At 43.9% G+C, this 13683-nt stretch overlaps 1 protein-coding gene across 2 annotated transcripts in view; it reads right to left on the bottom strand.

Moving 5' to 3' along the window:
- NECAB2 (N-terminal EF-hand calcium binding protein 2) overlaps window positions 1-13683 on the bottom strand; it is a 1606005-nt gene that overhangs the window by 925446 nt on the left and 666876 nt on the right. For both annotated transcript variants that reach the window (XM_069604778.1, XM_069604779.1), the window contains exon 4: window positions 10127-10152. In XM_069604778.1, the coding sequence (XP_069460879.1) occupies window positions 10127-10152 (26 nt within the window). The remainder of the gene's footprint in view (window positions 1-10126; window positions 10153-13683) is intronic.

The following is a 13683-nucleotide window of genomic DNA, read 5'->3' as shown; positions in this document are numbered from 1 at the left end:
GCATTCTAATGTACAGTGTCTCTCACTGAACACACTGAACCACGCTGGAGTTCGCTTTGTGGTACTGAGGGCCGATAGCTATCTGATTTTGCTCTGTTTTTGTAACAGGATTCAGTATAAAATAAAGTACTTTGTATGTTCCTTTGTAACCCGTGTTCGGTGTATTTCCTTTTGGGTTACTCAGCCTCGATATTTTATTTCTGTTTTCACAATCGGGGTCGCCAGAACATGGCCATCGCTATTGGATCCAGTTCCTGGGGGTGGACCAGAGGGGGAAGATCACCTGGGCGAGGGGTCTTTGGGAGTGGAAGTGAGACACCGAAGGTTGAGACACTGTTCCCCCTTCCTTGTAACACTTTTTCCCCATCATACCCTGTAGGATATTTAGAAGCTCTACCCACTGCCCCTTTTTTGACACTACACCGTAACAGACACTGGACAAATACCAGAGCTGTTTACCTGACATGTCCCAACACACAGGTCAGGCAAAGTCAGGCAATTGACAATAATCATGCACACCTGACGGCTCTTTACCTTCCCCACAGGAATAAAAGACAGAGCATGAGAGCACACTACGAGCAAGGCTGAACACATGAGGAAACAGCCACACTGAACTGGCAGTTCAAACGAAGGAGAAAGGCAGCGAGACCTTGAGGGACAACGAAGGGGGAACTGCCCTTACCCTTTTCAACTCAGACCCACAAAGCCTCCAAAAGGGAAATAATAAGACTGGGAGTTACAGCTGGCGTGTGGAGGAACAAATGTCAATGGTGCATGGGGGCCTACCACATTGATAGCAAGAGTGGGGAGGCATGCATGCTGGCTACCATTGTACTCTCCTTGACTCCAGAAGCAAGACAAGCCAACAGGTTCAATACAGCCGGTGAGTCGGAGGAAGCTGATAGCAAACCGAACTGTGTTAAGCCCAAGGTTGAAAGTGGCAATGTTATATGAACGCAAGTAACTTGAGAAGAAAGAACTTGTGTGTGTGTTTGAACTGTTGGGAAAGCCCAGACAAGGGCCAGCTGCAGAGTGGTCAGGCGCTGCAGGAGTGCTTTTTCAGAAGGACTCTCACTGGCCTCTTTGGTTTTGTGTTGAAACTGCAAGTACCAGAAGGCCCTAGGAAAGGGTGGCATGAGATGTCAGAGTGGTCCTATAAGGGTCACGTCAAATCCCTTGTTCAATCGAAAGTCTCTGACCCATTTCCGAGAGAAAGCTAGGGGAAGGGAACCCCGCTTTCTGATAAGATTGTGAACTGTGTAATAAGGCAAGTGTGAACCCGACAGAGGGATCCCAAAAGAAAGCTAGGAGAAGGGAACCCACGCTTTCTGATGAAAATGAGCAAATCATGAACTGTGTCAGAAATTCCTGAACGATGTCAAAGAAGGCCGCAGTGAACCCGATGGAGGGAGGCCCACTTTACAAGGGAGGGAGATGCTAGAGGCGAAGAGCAACCGCCCAAGGGGCAAGGCCACTGAAGGAACCTTTGTTTGTTTGTTTGTTGTTTTGATCCAGTAGGCCTTCTAAGGCAAGAGACTTTGAGGAAAGAGACTTGGCTGTAGAAGGTTCTGGTATCGTGGAATAGACTGGTGTACCTCGTGCTGGAGAGGCCCAGGAGTGTGCTGTGCTCAGGAGTCCCACCTTGTCTCGTGCTAAAAATGTGGGGAAGGGAGACCCCACCATACCATCCTAATTTATCATTTTGTGAACACTTCTTTCTTTTCTGGTGAACATTATCATAACTTACTTAGTGATAAGGATAGGCAATATAGGCCCTATATAGGCCCTTTTTATTTTACAAGATGCCACTAGGACTGCCTTATTATTATTTGATGGTTGCAGCTTGCTCCCATCTTAGCTTTAGGTTTAGATTAGGTGTTTTTCTCACTGATACATACAGTTTAATAAACACCCTTGACTGTGATCACTTGTGTCTGTCTTTACTGTTGCCACCATGCGTTCCTCACATATGGTGTCAGGAGTGGCATGTGACCAAATTGATACAAATTGGAGAACCCTACAATTTTACAATTTCAAAAACCTATTAATCAATCTTCTAACCCTTCTGTTGCCACACATGCATCGATAGGTTTTGATATTTGTAGCAGTAGGGAAGCTGTCATTCCCCCTGGGAAAAGAGGAATGATTCCTACTGATTTGGTTTTGATACTCCCTCCATGGTGTTACATAAGGTTCGCCCCAAAATCTGGCCTAGCATGGAAGTTTGGTATAGACGTTTTAGCAGGCGCATTCGACCCCGACATCCAAGGAGACGTAAAGGTTCTCTTTCAGAATCATGGCAAAGTCCCATTTGAAGTATATCGTGGGGATGAAATTGCTCAAGAAATTTTGTAAAGGGCGCTATTCCCTCAGTTTATAGAAAGCGAACCAGACAAAACAGAAAGAGGTGCATTGGGCTTTGAGGAAGCTGATAAACCTGCTAACATCAAAGAAAATAAAGGAGAGTAGCCCACCACCTATCCCAATCTAGCCTTCGCCCAGAGAAACTATCCTGCTCTCGCTCAAGCCATTCTACAGGCTATTCCAGAAGGAGAAGGTATAGGAAAAGGAAGCCCCTTTTTCTTCTTAAAGCAGGGATTGTAGTATCGGAGGGAAACATCGACTGAAGGGTTGATTAAGACACAGTTGATGATCCGCAGGACCCACCAAAAGGTGGTACTGGAGATCGCACATTCCCATGTTACCGGGGGCCACTTAGGACAATCCAAAACCCAAGCACACATTAGTTGGAAGTTTTACTGGTGAGGTATCCACGCCGATATAGAGACCTTTATCCAGACGTGTGAAATATGTCAAAAAATAGCATGCACGTCCCATTGCCTGCCCCTTTGAATCCTTTACCATCATAGAAGTCCCTTTTTCAAGAATCGGAATGGACATTATTGGACCTCTAGAAACATCCAGATTAGGCAACAAATACGCCCTCGTGATTGTTGATTACGCCACTAGATACCCAGAAGCATTCCCAATGCGAAATAATACCACACAGCAAGTCCTTAAACACCCCCTACCGTATTTTTCCAGGGTTGGCTTTCCCAAGGAAATATTGACTGATCGGGGTTCAAATATTATGTGCAAGCTCATGGTAGAGGTCAAAGAGCTACACCATATTACCACCTTTTCCACCTTCATACTGTTATGAGAGTCCTCAGACAGGCCGGTCTAACTGCTAATCCATCTAAATGCAGATTAGTACAATCAGCGTAAAATATCTTGTTTTTTTGGAGGGAACGGGAACGTACAGCCCCAACATGAGAAAGTGAGAGCCGGCCTAGATACACCTACACCCAAGACTAAAATGGATCTTAGAGCCTTTGTAGGGTTAATAGAATATTACTGTAGGTTTATCCCTAATTGTTTGGACAAAACTGACAGATAAACTCAAGAACGCCGAGCCCCTGAAACTTCATTGGTCTAAAGAGGATGATATATGTTATAACACCTTAATGCAAACTCTGTGCCAGAACCCAATCCTGAAGGTAGTACACTTTTCCAAAGTCTTCATATTGCAGACGGACGCATCCCTTACCGTGTTACGGGAAGTCCTTTCTCAAGTTTTTGATGGAGCAGAACACCCAAACCTGTTTACAAGTCACAAACTCTTCCCACGTGAAAGAAATTACTCCGTGCTGGAATTAGAGGCCCTGGCCATCAAGTGGGCCATTGTCCACCTTAGACACTACCTCTTAGGCAGAAAGTTTACATTAGTCACCGACGATTCTCCCCTAGTTTGGATTAGCCAATGCAAACACTCAACCCCACGTGTCATGCAATGGTTTCTAGACCTGCAGGCCTACTGCTTCCCGACGGAACATCGGAAAGGTAAAGACCAGGGGAACTTAGATTTCCCATCCTGGTTCTCCTGTGAAGCAGATGTGACTACATCGCATGCAGGAAGGGTATGTGAGAAACCTGAAGCTGTCTCACCCGCTAGTCAGCACAAACAAAGTCTTATCATCCCTCCAGGTTCCACATTTTGTTACCCCAAAGAACCCACAAAGATGTGGGACGCTGGGTATTCTGGAAACCAGACAGGGAATGATGATATATGCCCTGGAGTGTGGATGAACACAAAGAATATTCGGGTAACCTGAGGCGGGTGACAAAGGTATGGACCCCCAAGACACGCTACAAGGGAGAGGGACCGCTGAGAGATGTGGTTGAGGACTGTACCAGAGGGGGGAATGTCGAGAGGCAGATGCATCATCCATAGTGTCAGCCCCTCCCCAGCTTCAATATTGTAGGGATGAAAGTTGTGCGCCATTTATGGAACCTGTCCCCTCTCCGCCGCTGTATGGCAAGCACAGGAGATTGTATTCCCTGAGACAACCCTACCAACCTCACACCGGAATGTTTAAAGAAGTGACGAATCTCCAAGCTCTAGCAGAAATGTATGTGTTGCAACCAAAATTGACAAGAGCAAAATGACACTATAACCAAATGTTACACATGTAGATGCATTAGACACAAAGCAGATAGGCACTTACCATGAAGTCACATAGACACTAGGTCAAACTGCATTTAGACATGAAGAATATTACCTGCATTTACTAGACGCTAGATCGCACAAACTCAATATGTAGGCTGAAACACAGGATGCATAAGAATGTACATAATTCTTGCTCAATGCAGAAATGTAACAATAACCATTTTTGATAAAATGGATGACGCAGCCACGTTAGAGTGAATTGAGACCCCAAGGACGTCTCAAATCAGCAGAAGAAATCTGGTCTTCTGAAGCTGCTGAAACAAAGCTTCATGCAGGCCAAGAAGGGGCTATGTGGCTTCACTTCCAAAGTTAGTGCAGGATAGGGAGGGTCTGCTAGCTATAAAGCAGAACAAAAGATAACAGTTCCCAAGCACAAGACATATTTCTCCTAGATTAGGTAAAAGAAAAAAACAACTTTCAGATGCAAGGTGCCAGTTAATCAAAAGCTTAAAAACAGATGAAGAGTAACTCGAATAAGTCTCTAGAGGCCTGAGAAAGCAATAGCACCCATATTAATAAGAGCTAAATTCATGGTAAAATCTGAACAGAATAATTCAAAACGTGGTCTCCTCATAAGTGACTCATAAATAACAAACACTGTCTATTCATTAGCGCTAGCTATGGCGACGCACATGCTTCACTCCCTAAGAATTCCCAGAGCAAAGATGCTGGTTACAGCTGGGTTCAAAGGTAGAACCCTGGCGTGTGGCCTCGGAAATCGGGGCTGGTATCTTAAGTAATTGAAAGAAGCAGTTCTCTGATGCCTCTCCTCCTACCCATATATTTTGCTCATGTGCTGATGACCTGCCAAGATCTCCAAGCTTGGTAAAGTCATTATCAATTATTGCTCTCTGATTAGTGCTGTCTTACAACTTTTACAGGAGTCGAATCATTACTGCTATGGTGTATTCTTATCACCTTTAGGGATGGTCCGAGGTGGGGCCACCAGAATACGATGTCCAATGAAAACACGGACCAGTATGCTTTCTATATGTAGATAATTCCCTGCACCAATTCCTCCTTCAAGTAGGTTTTAGCAAATGCAATGTCACTTATAACGTATTTTTCAATTATAAGGTAACGTGCATGAAATTCTTTGATAGCGCTGAGACAAATTGTGTTTGTTGCTGTCCCTGTTTTATACTACTTTATGGGTAGTATAGCTAAGTGGCAATGCGCTCGTCTTGGAAACAAGACTACACAGAGCAACACAGGTTCGAATCCCGAGTCTGTGCATAGAAACCTCTTCGATATTAAGTGTGTTATAAATAACTAATTATAATTAATTATAATTATAGTGATTCTTAAAAAAACAGGCCATTGTCATTCCCCTTGACTCTTCCGTTTCTTGGCCCTAGGATTTAATGGCCTATCTGGTCTGCTGAGGGCTGGGATTATCCACCCGACCATTACAGAGCAGTATCTCGCAGTTAGCCCACTTGTGCTAGTACGCCATATATCGCACAGACAGACTGCGGGGCACAGGGAACACATCACCCATGGGGGTGGTGATTGCTGCACACCAGAATGTACGACAGGGGAAGGGACATGGGCCGCATGTGCTGGTTGGGTTTTCTTTAGGCTATTTTGGGTTACTTTTAAGAAGTCCTATTGAGACTTCTTTTCTTCGTGTTTTGTGTCCCAACCATCTATGATCACCCACCAACCCCACTTCCACCCTCTCTAACTCCACCCATGGACTCACCCCTATGCATATTACCCCCTCCCTCTCTACCACTAGCCACCCAATTCCCACCCTCTCTACTCTCACCCACACAATCCTCTCAGCCAAACACCACCCTCTCTACCAACAGCCACCTACTCAACACCCACTCTCTGTAGCATCACCCACCCTACCCCTGCTCTCTAGTTTACCTCCTCCGACCTTCCTGACCTCCACTCTCTCTACCCTCATCCAACCAACCCCCATTCTCTCTACCCCTACCCACCCACCCTGTCAACTACGAATCCCCCACCCCACACCCTCAATACCCTGACCCACTTTCCTTCAACCTCTCTACCCCCCACTGAATTTCCCCCAACCTCTCTAACCCACCCTACTCTCTGTACCCCAGTCCACCCACATATCCCTGCTCTCTACCCTCACCCACCGTATGCCCACTTAAACTACCCCACCCACCCTACCCCCACTCTTTCTACCTCACTGACACTGCCCCCACTCTCTCTACCCCACACAATGACCCACCCCACACTCTCTCTACCCCACCCACCGACCCTACCCCCACTCTCTCTAACCAGACCTACCCAACTTACTCCCACTCTATCTAACCCCACCTACTCTACCCCTGCACTCTAACCCCACCTACTCTACCCCTGCACTCTAACCCCACCCATCCTATCCCCACTCTCTCTACCCCACCCACCCAACCCCCACTCTCTCTACCCCACCCAACCCCCACTCTCTCTACCCCACCCAATGACCCTATCCCCACTCTCTCTACCTCACGCAACAACCCTAACCCCACTCTCTCTACCCCACCCACACTACCCCCACTCTCTCTAGCCCCACACACCCTACCTCCACTCTCAACCGCACCAACCTTACCTCCACTCACTCTACCCCCACCCATCCACCCTACCTCTACTCTCTACCCCCACCCACAATACCCCCACTTTCTACCCCTGCCCACCCTACCCCCACTCTCTGTATCCCATTCATCCACCTTACCTCTTCTCTCTCTACCCCACCCACCCTACCTCCACTATCTTCCCCCACTCTTTCTACCCCAACCACCCACCCACTCTACCACCTCTCTCATCCTCATCCACCCACCCTACTACCACTCTCTGTACCCCCACTGAACCTACCTACCCCACTCTCTCTACCCCCACTCTACCCTCACCCTGCCTCCCTCACTCTCTCTACCCGATCCACCAACTCTCACTACAACCACTAACCCATCCCCCTCTCATCCTTCCTCTCACACACTTGCTTTATTTCTTACCCTCTTACTCTCAACCTTTCTCACTCATATTTCCTCTTGCCCGTAATCAATGACATCCTCTCTCAATAATTAACTCCCTTGCTCTATTCTTATTCCTTCTCATTCTCTTGCACATCTGTGCCCTTTATCGCATCCTCCTTTGAAACGTTGCACTCTCCTCCTTGTACCCTGGTGCCTATTAATGCAAAATGCAAAGAACAGCAGTAAACGCCAAAACTATTAGCATTGCCAGTGATTGTCTTAGAATGTAAGGGATTCTGTCAGTCAGAAAGAAATGAGTTATCTATATTCCTTTTTGACAAGCCATCAGGAATTACAACTTTCATACGTTTACTTTCCAAGTAGTGGAGTACCCACAGGACATGGTGTTAACACCTAGCAACATTTATTACGGCTTTATGGGTTTAGGGTAGAGATGTAGCGTATTACCCCCAATGTGGTGACCAGTACAACAATCATGGTCATTTGAAGCTAGTGATGGTGGAATCTATCAAGTGTAGATATTTGGTAAATTATGTACAGGAAAACCTATCGGAAGGGATACAGATTGAGTCTTCACTATCAGGCTTAGGCTAAGAAGTCACACTTCCTTCATTTTTTACTATCTTTTAGGTTTATTCTCCAGTGGAAATCATGTTGAGGTCCACGTGATGGTTTGGCGAGTACATTCTGGAGTGGAGCTACAGGTTAAGTAGAAGTTGGATGAAATGATGAGTTCTAATGTATACCTTCACAGTCGTAAATGCCATTATTATTCGTGGGTGATTATTTTTGGAACAGTATTGCTAATGTCACATTTCTGGCTGTCTCTGTATCATGTAGGAGATTAAGGGGTAACCAACCCAGTTGAATTTCCAGATCTGTCTACAATAATTCTGTCAAGGACCGAGCAAAGGCCCTTTTTAGATCTGCTGGTACAATATGAGCCTGACGCCTGCTAAGATCGGACTACAGTACTTTTTTATCTCCAGAGCACTATATTAGTGTTTATAGCTAACCTCCATTGTTCTCACTTTAAATTTAGTGTGAGCAATTCATTAATTGGATTTTGTTGTGGGTAGTTTATCTGCATGGATGGAGGTAATACAAAATTGGGATACCTTGAAGGTTTTTGATCTATGGAGATATGTGCTTTGACAAATATGCCATACAATCTATAAATCAATGTCTTCTTGTGGTTAGGAAGTGATTGCGTTAGGAGGTCATTGTTTAAATCCCCAGGAATTAGTAAAGATGTCCATCTTTTTATCACTAGAATACATCTCTGTATATCTCACAATTTATAGTATACTTTGTAAACAATGTAGGTGAACATCTCATCACTGGACAACAGAGATAAAAGAGGCTTGGTGTACATTTGTTTTTTTTTGTTGTTTTTTTTTTATATGTAGGGGGTTCCTTACATAGCACTGTGTATACTTTGTAGAAACAGTTTTGGTCCTGAAGAAGACAGGGAGGGTCCACAAGGATAAAGCTTAGCTGTCGAAACCTGTAGACCACTTTTGGTGAACTACGGAAAACTATACTACTGTGGTATTGAAAGGCTGCCAAAATACAATGAAGGAAGAGGGGCAGGGAACTTTAGGATACGTCTTGCCTTTTCTCTCTAAATGTTTCTCTTAATGTAAAGAGCATCTGTTTCAATATGTGTGAACGCGTATGTTTTGCGCAGTCTATTGATATAACGTTTTGTGAATCCATAAAATATCATGAGACTGAGTGCTGACATTTCAATAACGGTTTTGTGTCAGTTGCAATACATGAGTTTTGTGTTTTGTTGTAAGAATATGTTTCCTTTGCTTTTTTTTTACCTGGTTGCTCTTAGAGGCAAGATTCTAAAACTCTTCCACATAACTTGCACAGTAGCCATGGTTTCCACAAAATGACCCATCTTATAATAGAACCTTCGCAGTGATGCACTCTACTTTCAGGCAGCAACGGGTCTATTCTTGTCCCTGTGCACGTCTGCAAGAACAGTTGCAAAATGGGATTACCGGTATGGGAGAAAATGGTGGCAAAATGATCATAGCTTGATAACTGACACTATATCACCACTTTCCCACACTGCCAAATTCTGAAATAGGAGACAAAATGGAGGATTTTCCTCCTCGCGGGTAAATCCTCTACTTCACCTCCACAACACACTGGATTTACTGAGTCGGAATACCACTCGCAGCGAATCCAGTGAAATCCCCATGGAGTTCTATGGAGAACAACAATAGGGATGAATGACAGACACCATTGCACATTATTCCTCTGGAATTATTGCCAACCTTCCGATGCGGCTATAATGTCTTGTTTCGAGCACTCCCTGACGCACTCACTCTATGTCTAGTTTAGCACTCATTCCTAGGGTGGCAGGGGTGGGTCGACGTCAGTGAGCGTTGCAAATGCAGCTACATAAATCCACACAACTCAGCAAAATGCTGCAAGTCAGCGATGTTCTCACTCCTCAGAGCCCATAGAACAGCTCAGACGTTGATGAACCTGCGCAGATGTGTCTCATTGGCCTCTTTGTGCCTCATAGCTATAGCAGAGTGCCAAGGAAAGTGCTCAATACTATCCGTTGCCATGACACACGGCAAATACAATTAAAAATTGAGGCCTAGCTCTATTGCCACTGATAGAAAATAGAAAGTATAGGACTCACCACAGAGCTCCTTGGTATCCACATTGCTGCAGCAAGCAAGAGAGAGACAAAATGACAACATTAGTCCATGGGGTTGAGAGGCACAAAAACATTTAGTAAACATTGTAATCCTTCGAACATAAACCTTTACAACAGTCTAATGGTATGTCACACTAAAAAACCTGATTATTTTTTGATTCATGGAATACTGTTAAAAACATATTTTCTAAATCTGTTAAGGATATGGTCATCACACTGATGCGGTATTGTTTCAAAACAATACATTTTCCACACCTTGCTGCCAGGCAATAACTCATGTTCTGTATCTGTCCTATGCCCACTTCAATCACTTATGGAACAGTGGTTTGTGTTGAAAGGTAACATATTGTGTTTGTTATGCAGGAGAATGTGTCTCAGTCAGGGACGTCAATTCACCAAAATGTCAGGGATAGTGGCATCACACACCCAATGACATTACAGGAAGTGATGGCATATGGCCTTTGACCCTGGTGACATCACATGAAATGACATTTAATCCTAATGGCATCTCCTGAACTGAGTGATGGTTGTAAAACATAAGAAAGCTAACATTTCACAAAATACCAAACGGTCACTAAAGCAGACATGGCTTTTTAGATACCAAGCACCTTATCACTGGGGTGCTGCTATGTCAGGGCATTGAGGGGGTCAGGTTATGACAGAGGTAGACCAAGTAGAACCACCATAGGCCAGGGGCTCTGCCATGGATATGCCACTGCAGCCTAATTTGGCAATTTCCTGAGAATGTATGGCAATGATTGCTGCACGTGTCAGGTCTAGTAATCATATGCAAAGTAAAGCCCCACATTCGTAGGTGCTGTATGATACAGTGTGGCTAATGCAGCCTCTGAGGATACAGCCATCTTGTGTCTGCTATAGCCTCACAGCCTAGGTATGGTCCAAATATGTAAGTTACAGCTTTGTATATCCAGTTGCTTCTTTCATATGCCAAGTGCATGCTCAAATGTCCAGTAATGGCACCCAATGTTGAGTTAATGCACCGTACACCTGGTATGGGATAACGGCAGAGGAATAGCCAACTGACACAAAACCCAAACACTGTACTACATAACAAAGAACCCTTTATTTCTTCTTTTTACCACAGAAAGACTTTCATCATAATGTAAAATGTATTGAGCTAATATCTATCAATCACATATTAATCCAAAGGTTCATAACAAACAAACTGAAAGGGAACCCATGGCACTTCAAGATGTTTCAATCCGTACATGGTTCATCATCAGGAGGACCAAGAGGCTGACCACCAGTGTTGTACTCTTATGTGGCGCCAATCATAAATGCTGTTTACCATACATGCATGAGCTATACGGCGAATGGCATATACAGTTGAGTAGAACTTGCTACGCTTCACACCTGTGATCTGAAGACACACATACATACCAGCAGTGAGCACATAGCCCTCTGAAGTATTTTACCAGCTATTTCTTCATAAATGTGACTACCACAGCATTTGGTAATGCATGGATTGGCTCTGGTGGTTATGTGTCTTCTTAACATAACACATACATTCCTACTGCTTCTAAGTACTGTAATGATATCATGGCCCAGTAGTGAACCTGAAAATAGTAGTGATATATTTCATTTTATTTTAAAAAGGATGGGAGTGGACAAGAGAGGGGGATGGGTAGATATTGTGATAAATGTTTTTAACTTCACAATTGATTAAACAGCACTATGTGTCGCAATTGGATAGCTCAGCAAGTTAAAAGCTCATCTCTGACAAGTGCCAGTGTGCCCTTGCCATGTTCATATTTCAGCAGTGCTGAACCAGTCCTTCATCCTTTTAAGGTTAATACACTAAGTACTATCACATTTCATACTAATAATAACTATGTTTACCGCGCTTCAAAGCAGGAGTTACCAGGAGTCACACATGACATACAGAGAATTATGACATAACACTATTTTAATTGCATATGGGAAAATCTAGGTCCGAGCAACTTCAAAATGTGGAATATGATTGCACAAAATGATAATCCTCCGAAAATTGAAACAAACAAGGCACTCTAAATAAGTAGTTCTTCATCTGGCATATCCTATCTGTCTGGCTTATATAGACAGATACTACTCTTCAGTCTTGCACTTTAGAGAAAGCCAAACTTCATAGCGTGCTTTTCAAAAATGAAGCGGCTCTAAGAACCCACTTTATGTTGGTTTTCACACTGCTACTGGAGGCTGGTGAATATTTGTAATTGGTGGGGTGTTAATATTTGCCAAAAATGTGCAAGGATGGTCCGGGGGGTGGGAGTTCTCCCCCCAAGAAAATTGTGTACTAATAGGTTAAAATGGTGCATTATACAGCACACTGTGAAGAATTTCGTAAAATGCCAGTTCGCGATCAGTTTTGTAGGGTGATTCATGGAAAAATCCAATAGATGCAAGTCACCAATAGTAGATAGGAGCATTGCTCAATACCTTTTTATGATGCCTTTCGCACAATATATGAAACTATAGAAAAAAATGTCACACTGCCTATGCCCATACATTTCCATGCTGACTTCACCTATATATGACAGTATCCCCATATAAGAACATACTCATATTGCGCATAATGCCAGTAATGTTACCATAAGAAAACATGTCTAGACTGGCTCTACCAACATTTGCCACTATCCACACATAAGAGCATACTCCTGTTGGCTTTGCAATTAAAAATGCCATTTTACGGTACGAAAACATGTTTCAACTGGCTGCTCCTATACAGGCCAGTCCAGACACATAATAACACTTATCATGTTTGCTTCATTATAGATGATCAGTAAAAAAAAAGCCAGTTTTGCCATGTAGAAACACTTTTCATGCTTGCATTTTGATGAAATACGTCTAGTCATTTCTTACTGTGGCATGACATTTTTACTGGGCATAGCTAGCCAGTAAAACATGTCATGCCACAGTAAGAAAAGGCTAGACTTACTACACCAAAATATCATTCTAGGCACCTAATAACATGTATCATGCTTGCTTTATCATGCTTTTAAAGCAAGCATGCTAAGTGATATTACGTGCCTAGACTGGCATTTTGATGTCCTAAGGCTAGCAATTTCTTACAAAAGGCATTTGTGGGTGATGGTAAGGATTTTGAAGTTAATCCTTTCCTGGATAGGCAACCAATGCACCGCCTTTCTTGCTGCTGAGATATGGTCTCTTTTGGAGATATTGAGTGCTGAGCGTAGCACATTGTTTTGGATTACCTGCATTTTACAGATATCCTTCTTCATTGTGCCTGCAAAAAGGGCATTGCAGTAGTCGAGTCTTGCTCCAGTTACTGATCGTGCGAATGTCAGGCAACTTCAGTGTAACAAATTATCTGGCTGCGTTAAGACGTTTGGCTGTGTATGCTGCTGACGAGGCGATTGCATTGATTTGTTTAGTGAGGGAGAGGATGGCATATCAGTGCACTCCGAAGGTTTTCACAGACGCTGAGACAGGGATTTTGAAGCCATTAGTCAGGAAAGATGAATATATGGGGGAGAGTTTCTTTAGCAATGCAGGTGACCCCACTACGAGGATCTCCATCT

This window comes from Ambystoma mexicanum, chromosome 1p, assembly GCF_040938575.1.
Source record: "Ambystoma mexicanum isolate Mex_15411 chromosome 1p, UKY_AmexF1_1, whole genome shotgun sequence".
NCBI lineage: Eukaryota > Metazoa > Chordata > Amphibia > Caudata > Ambystomatidae > Ambystoma > Ambystoma mexicanum.
The sequence above is the reverse complement of the archived record's forward strand: the minus strand, read 5'-3'. Positions and strand labels throughout refer to the sequence as shown.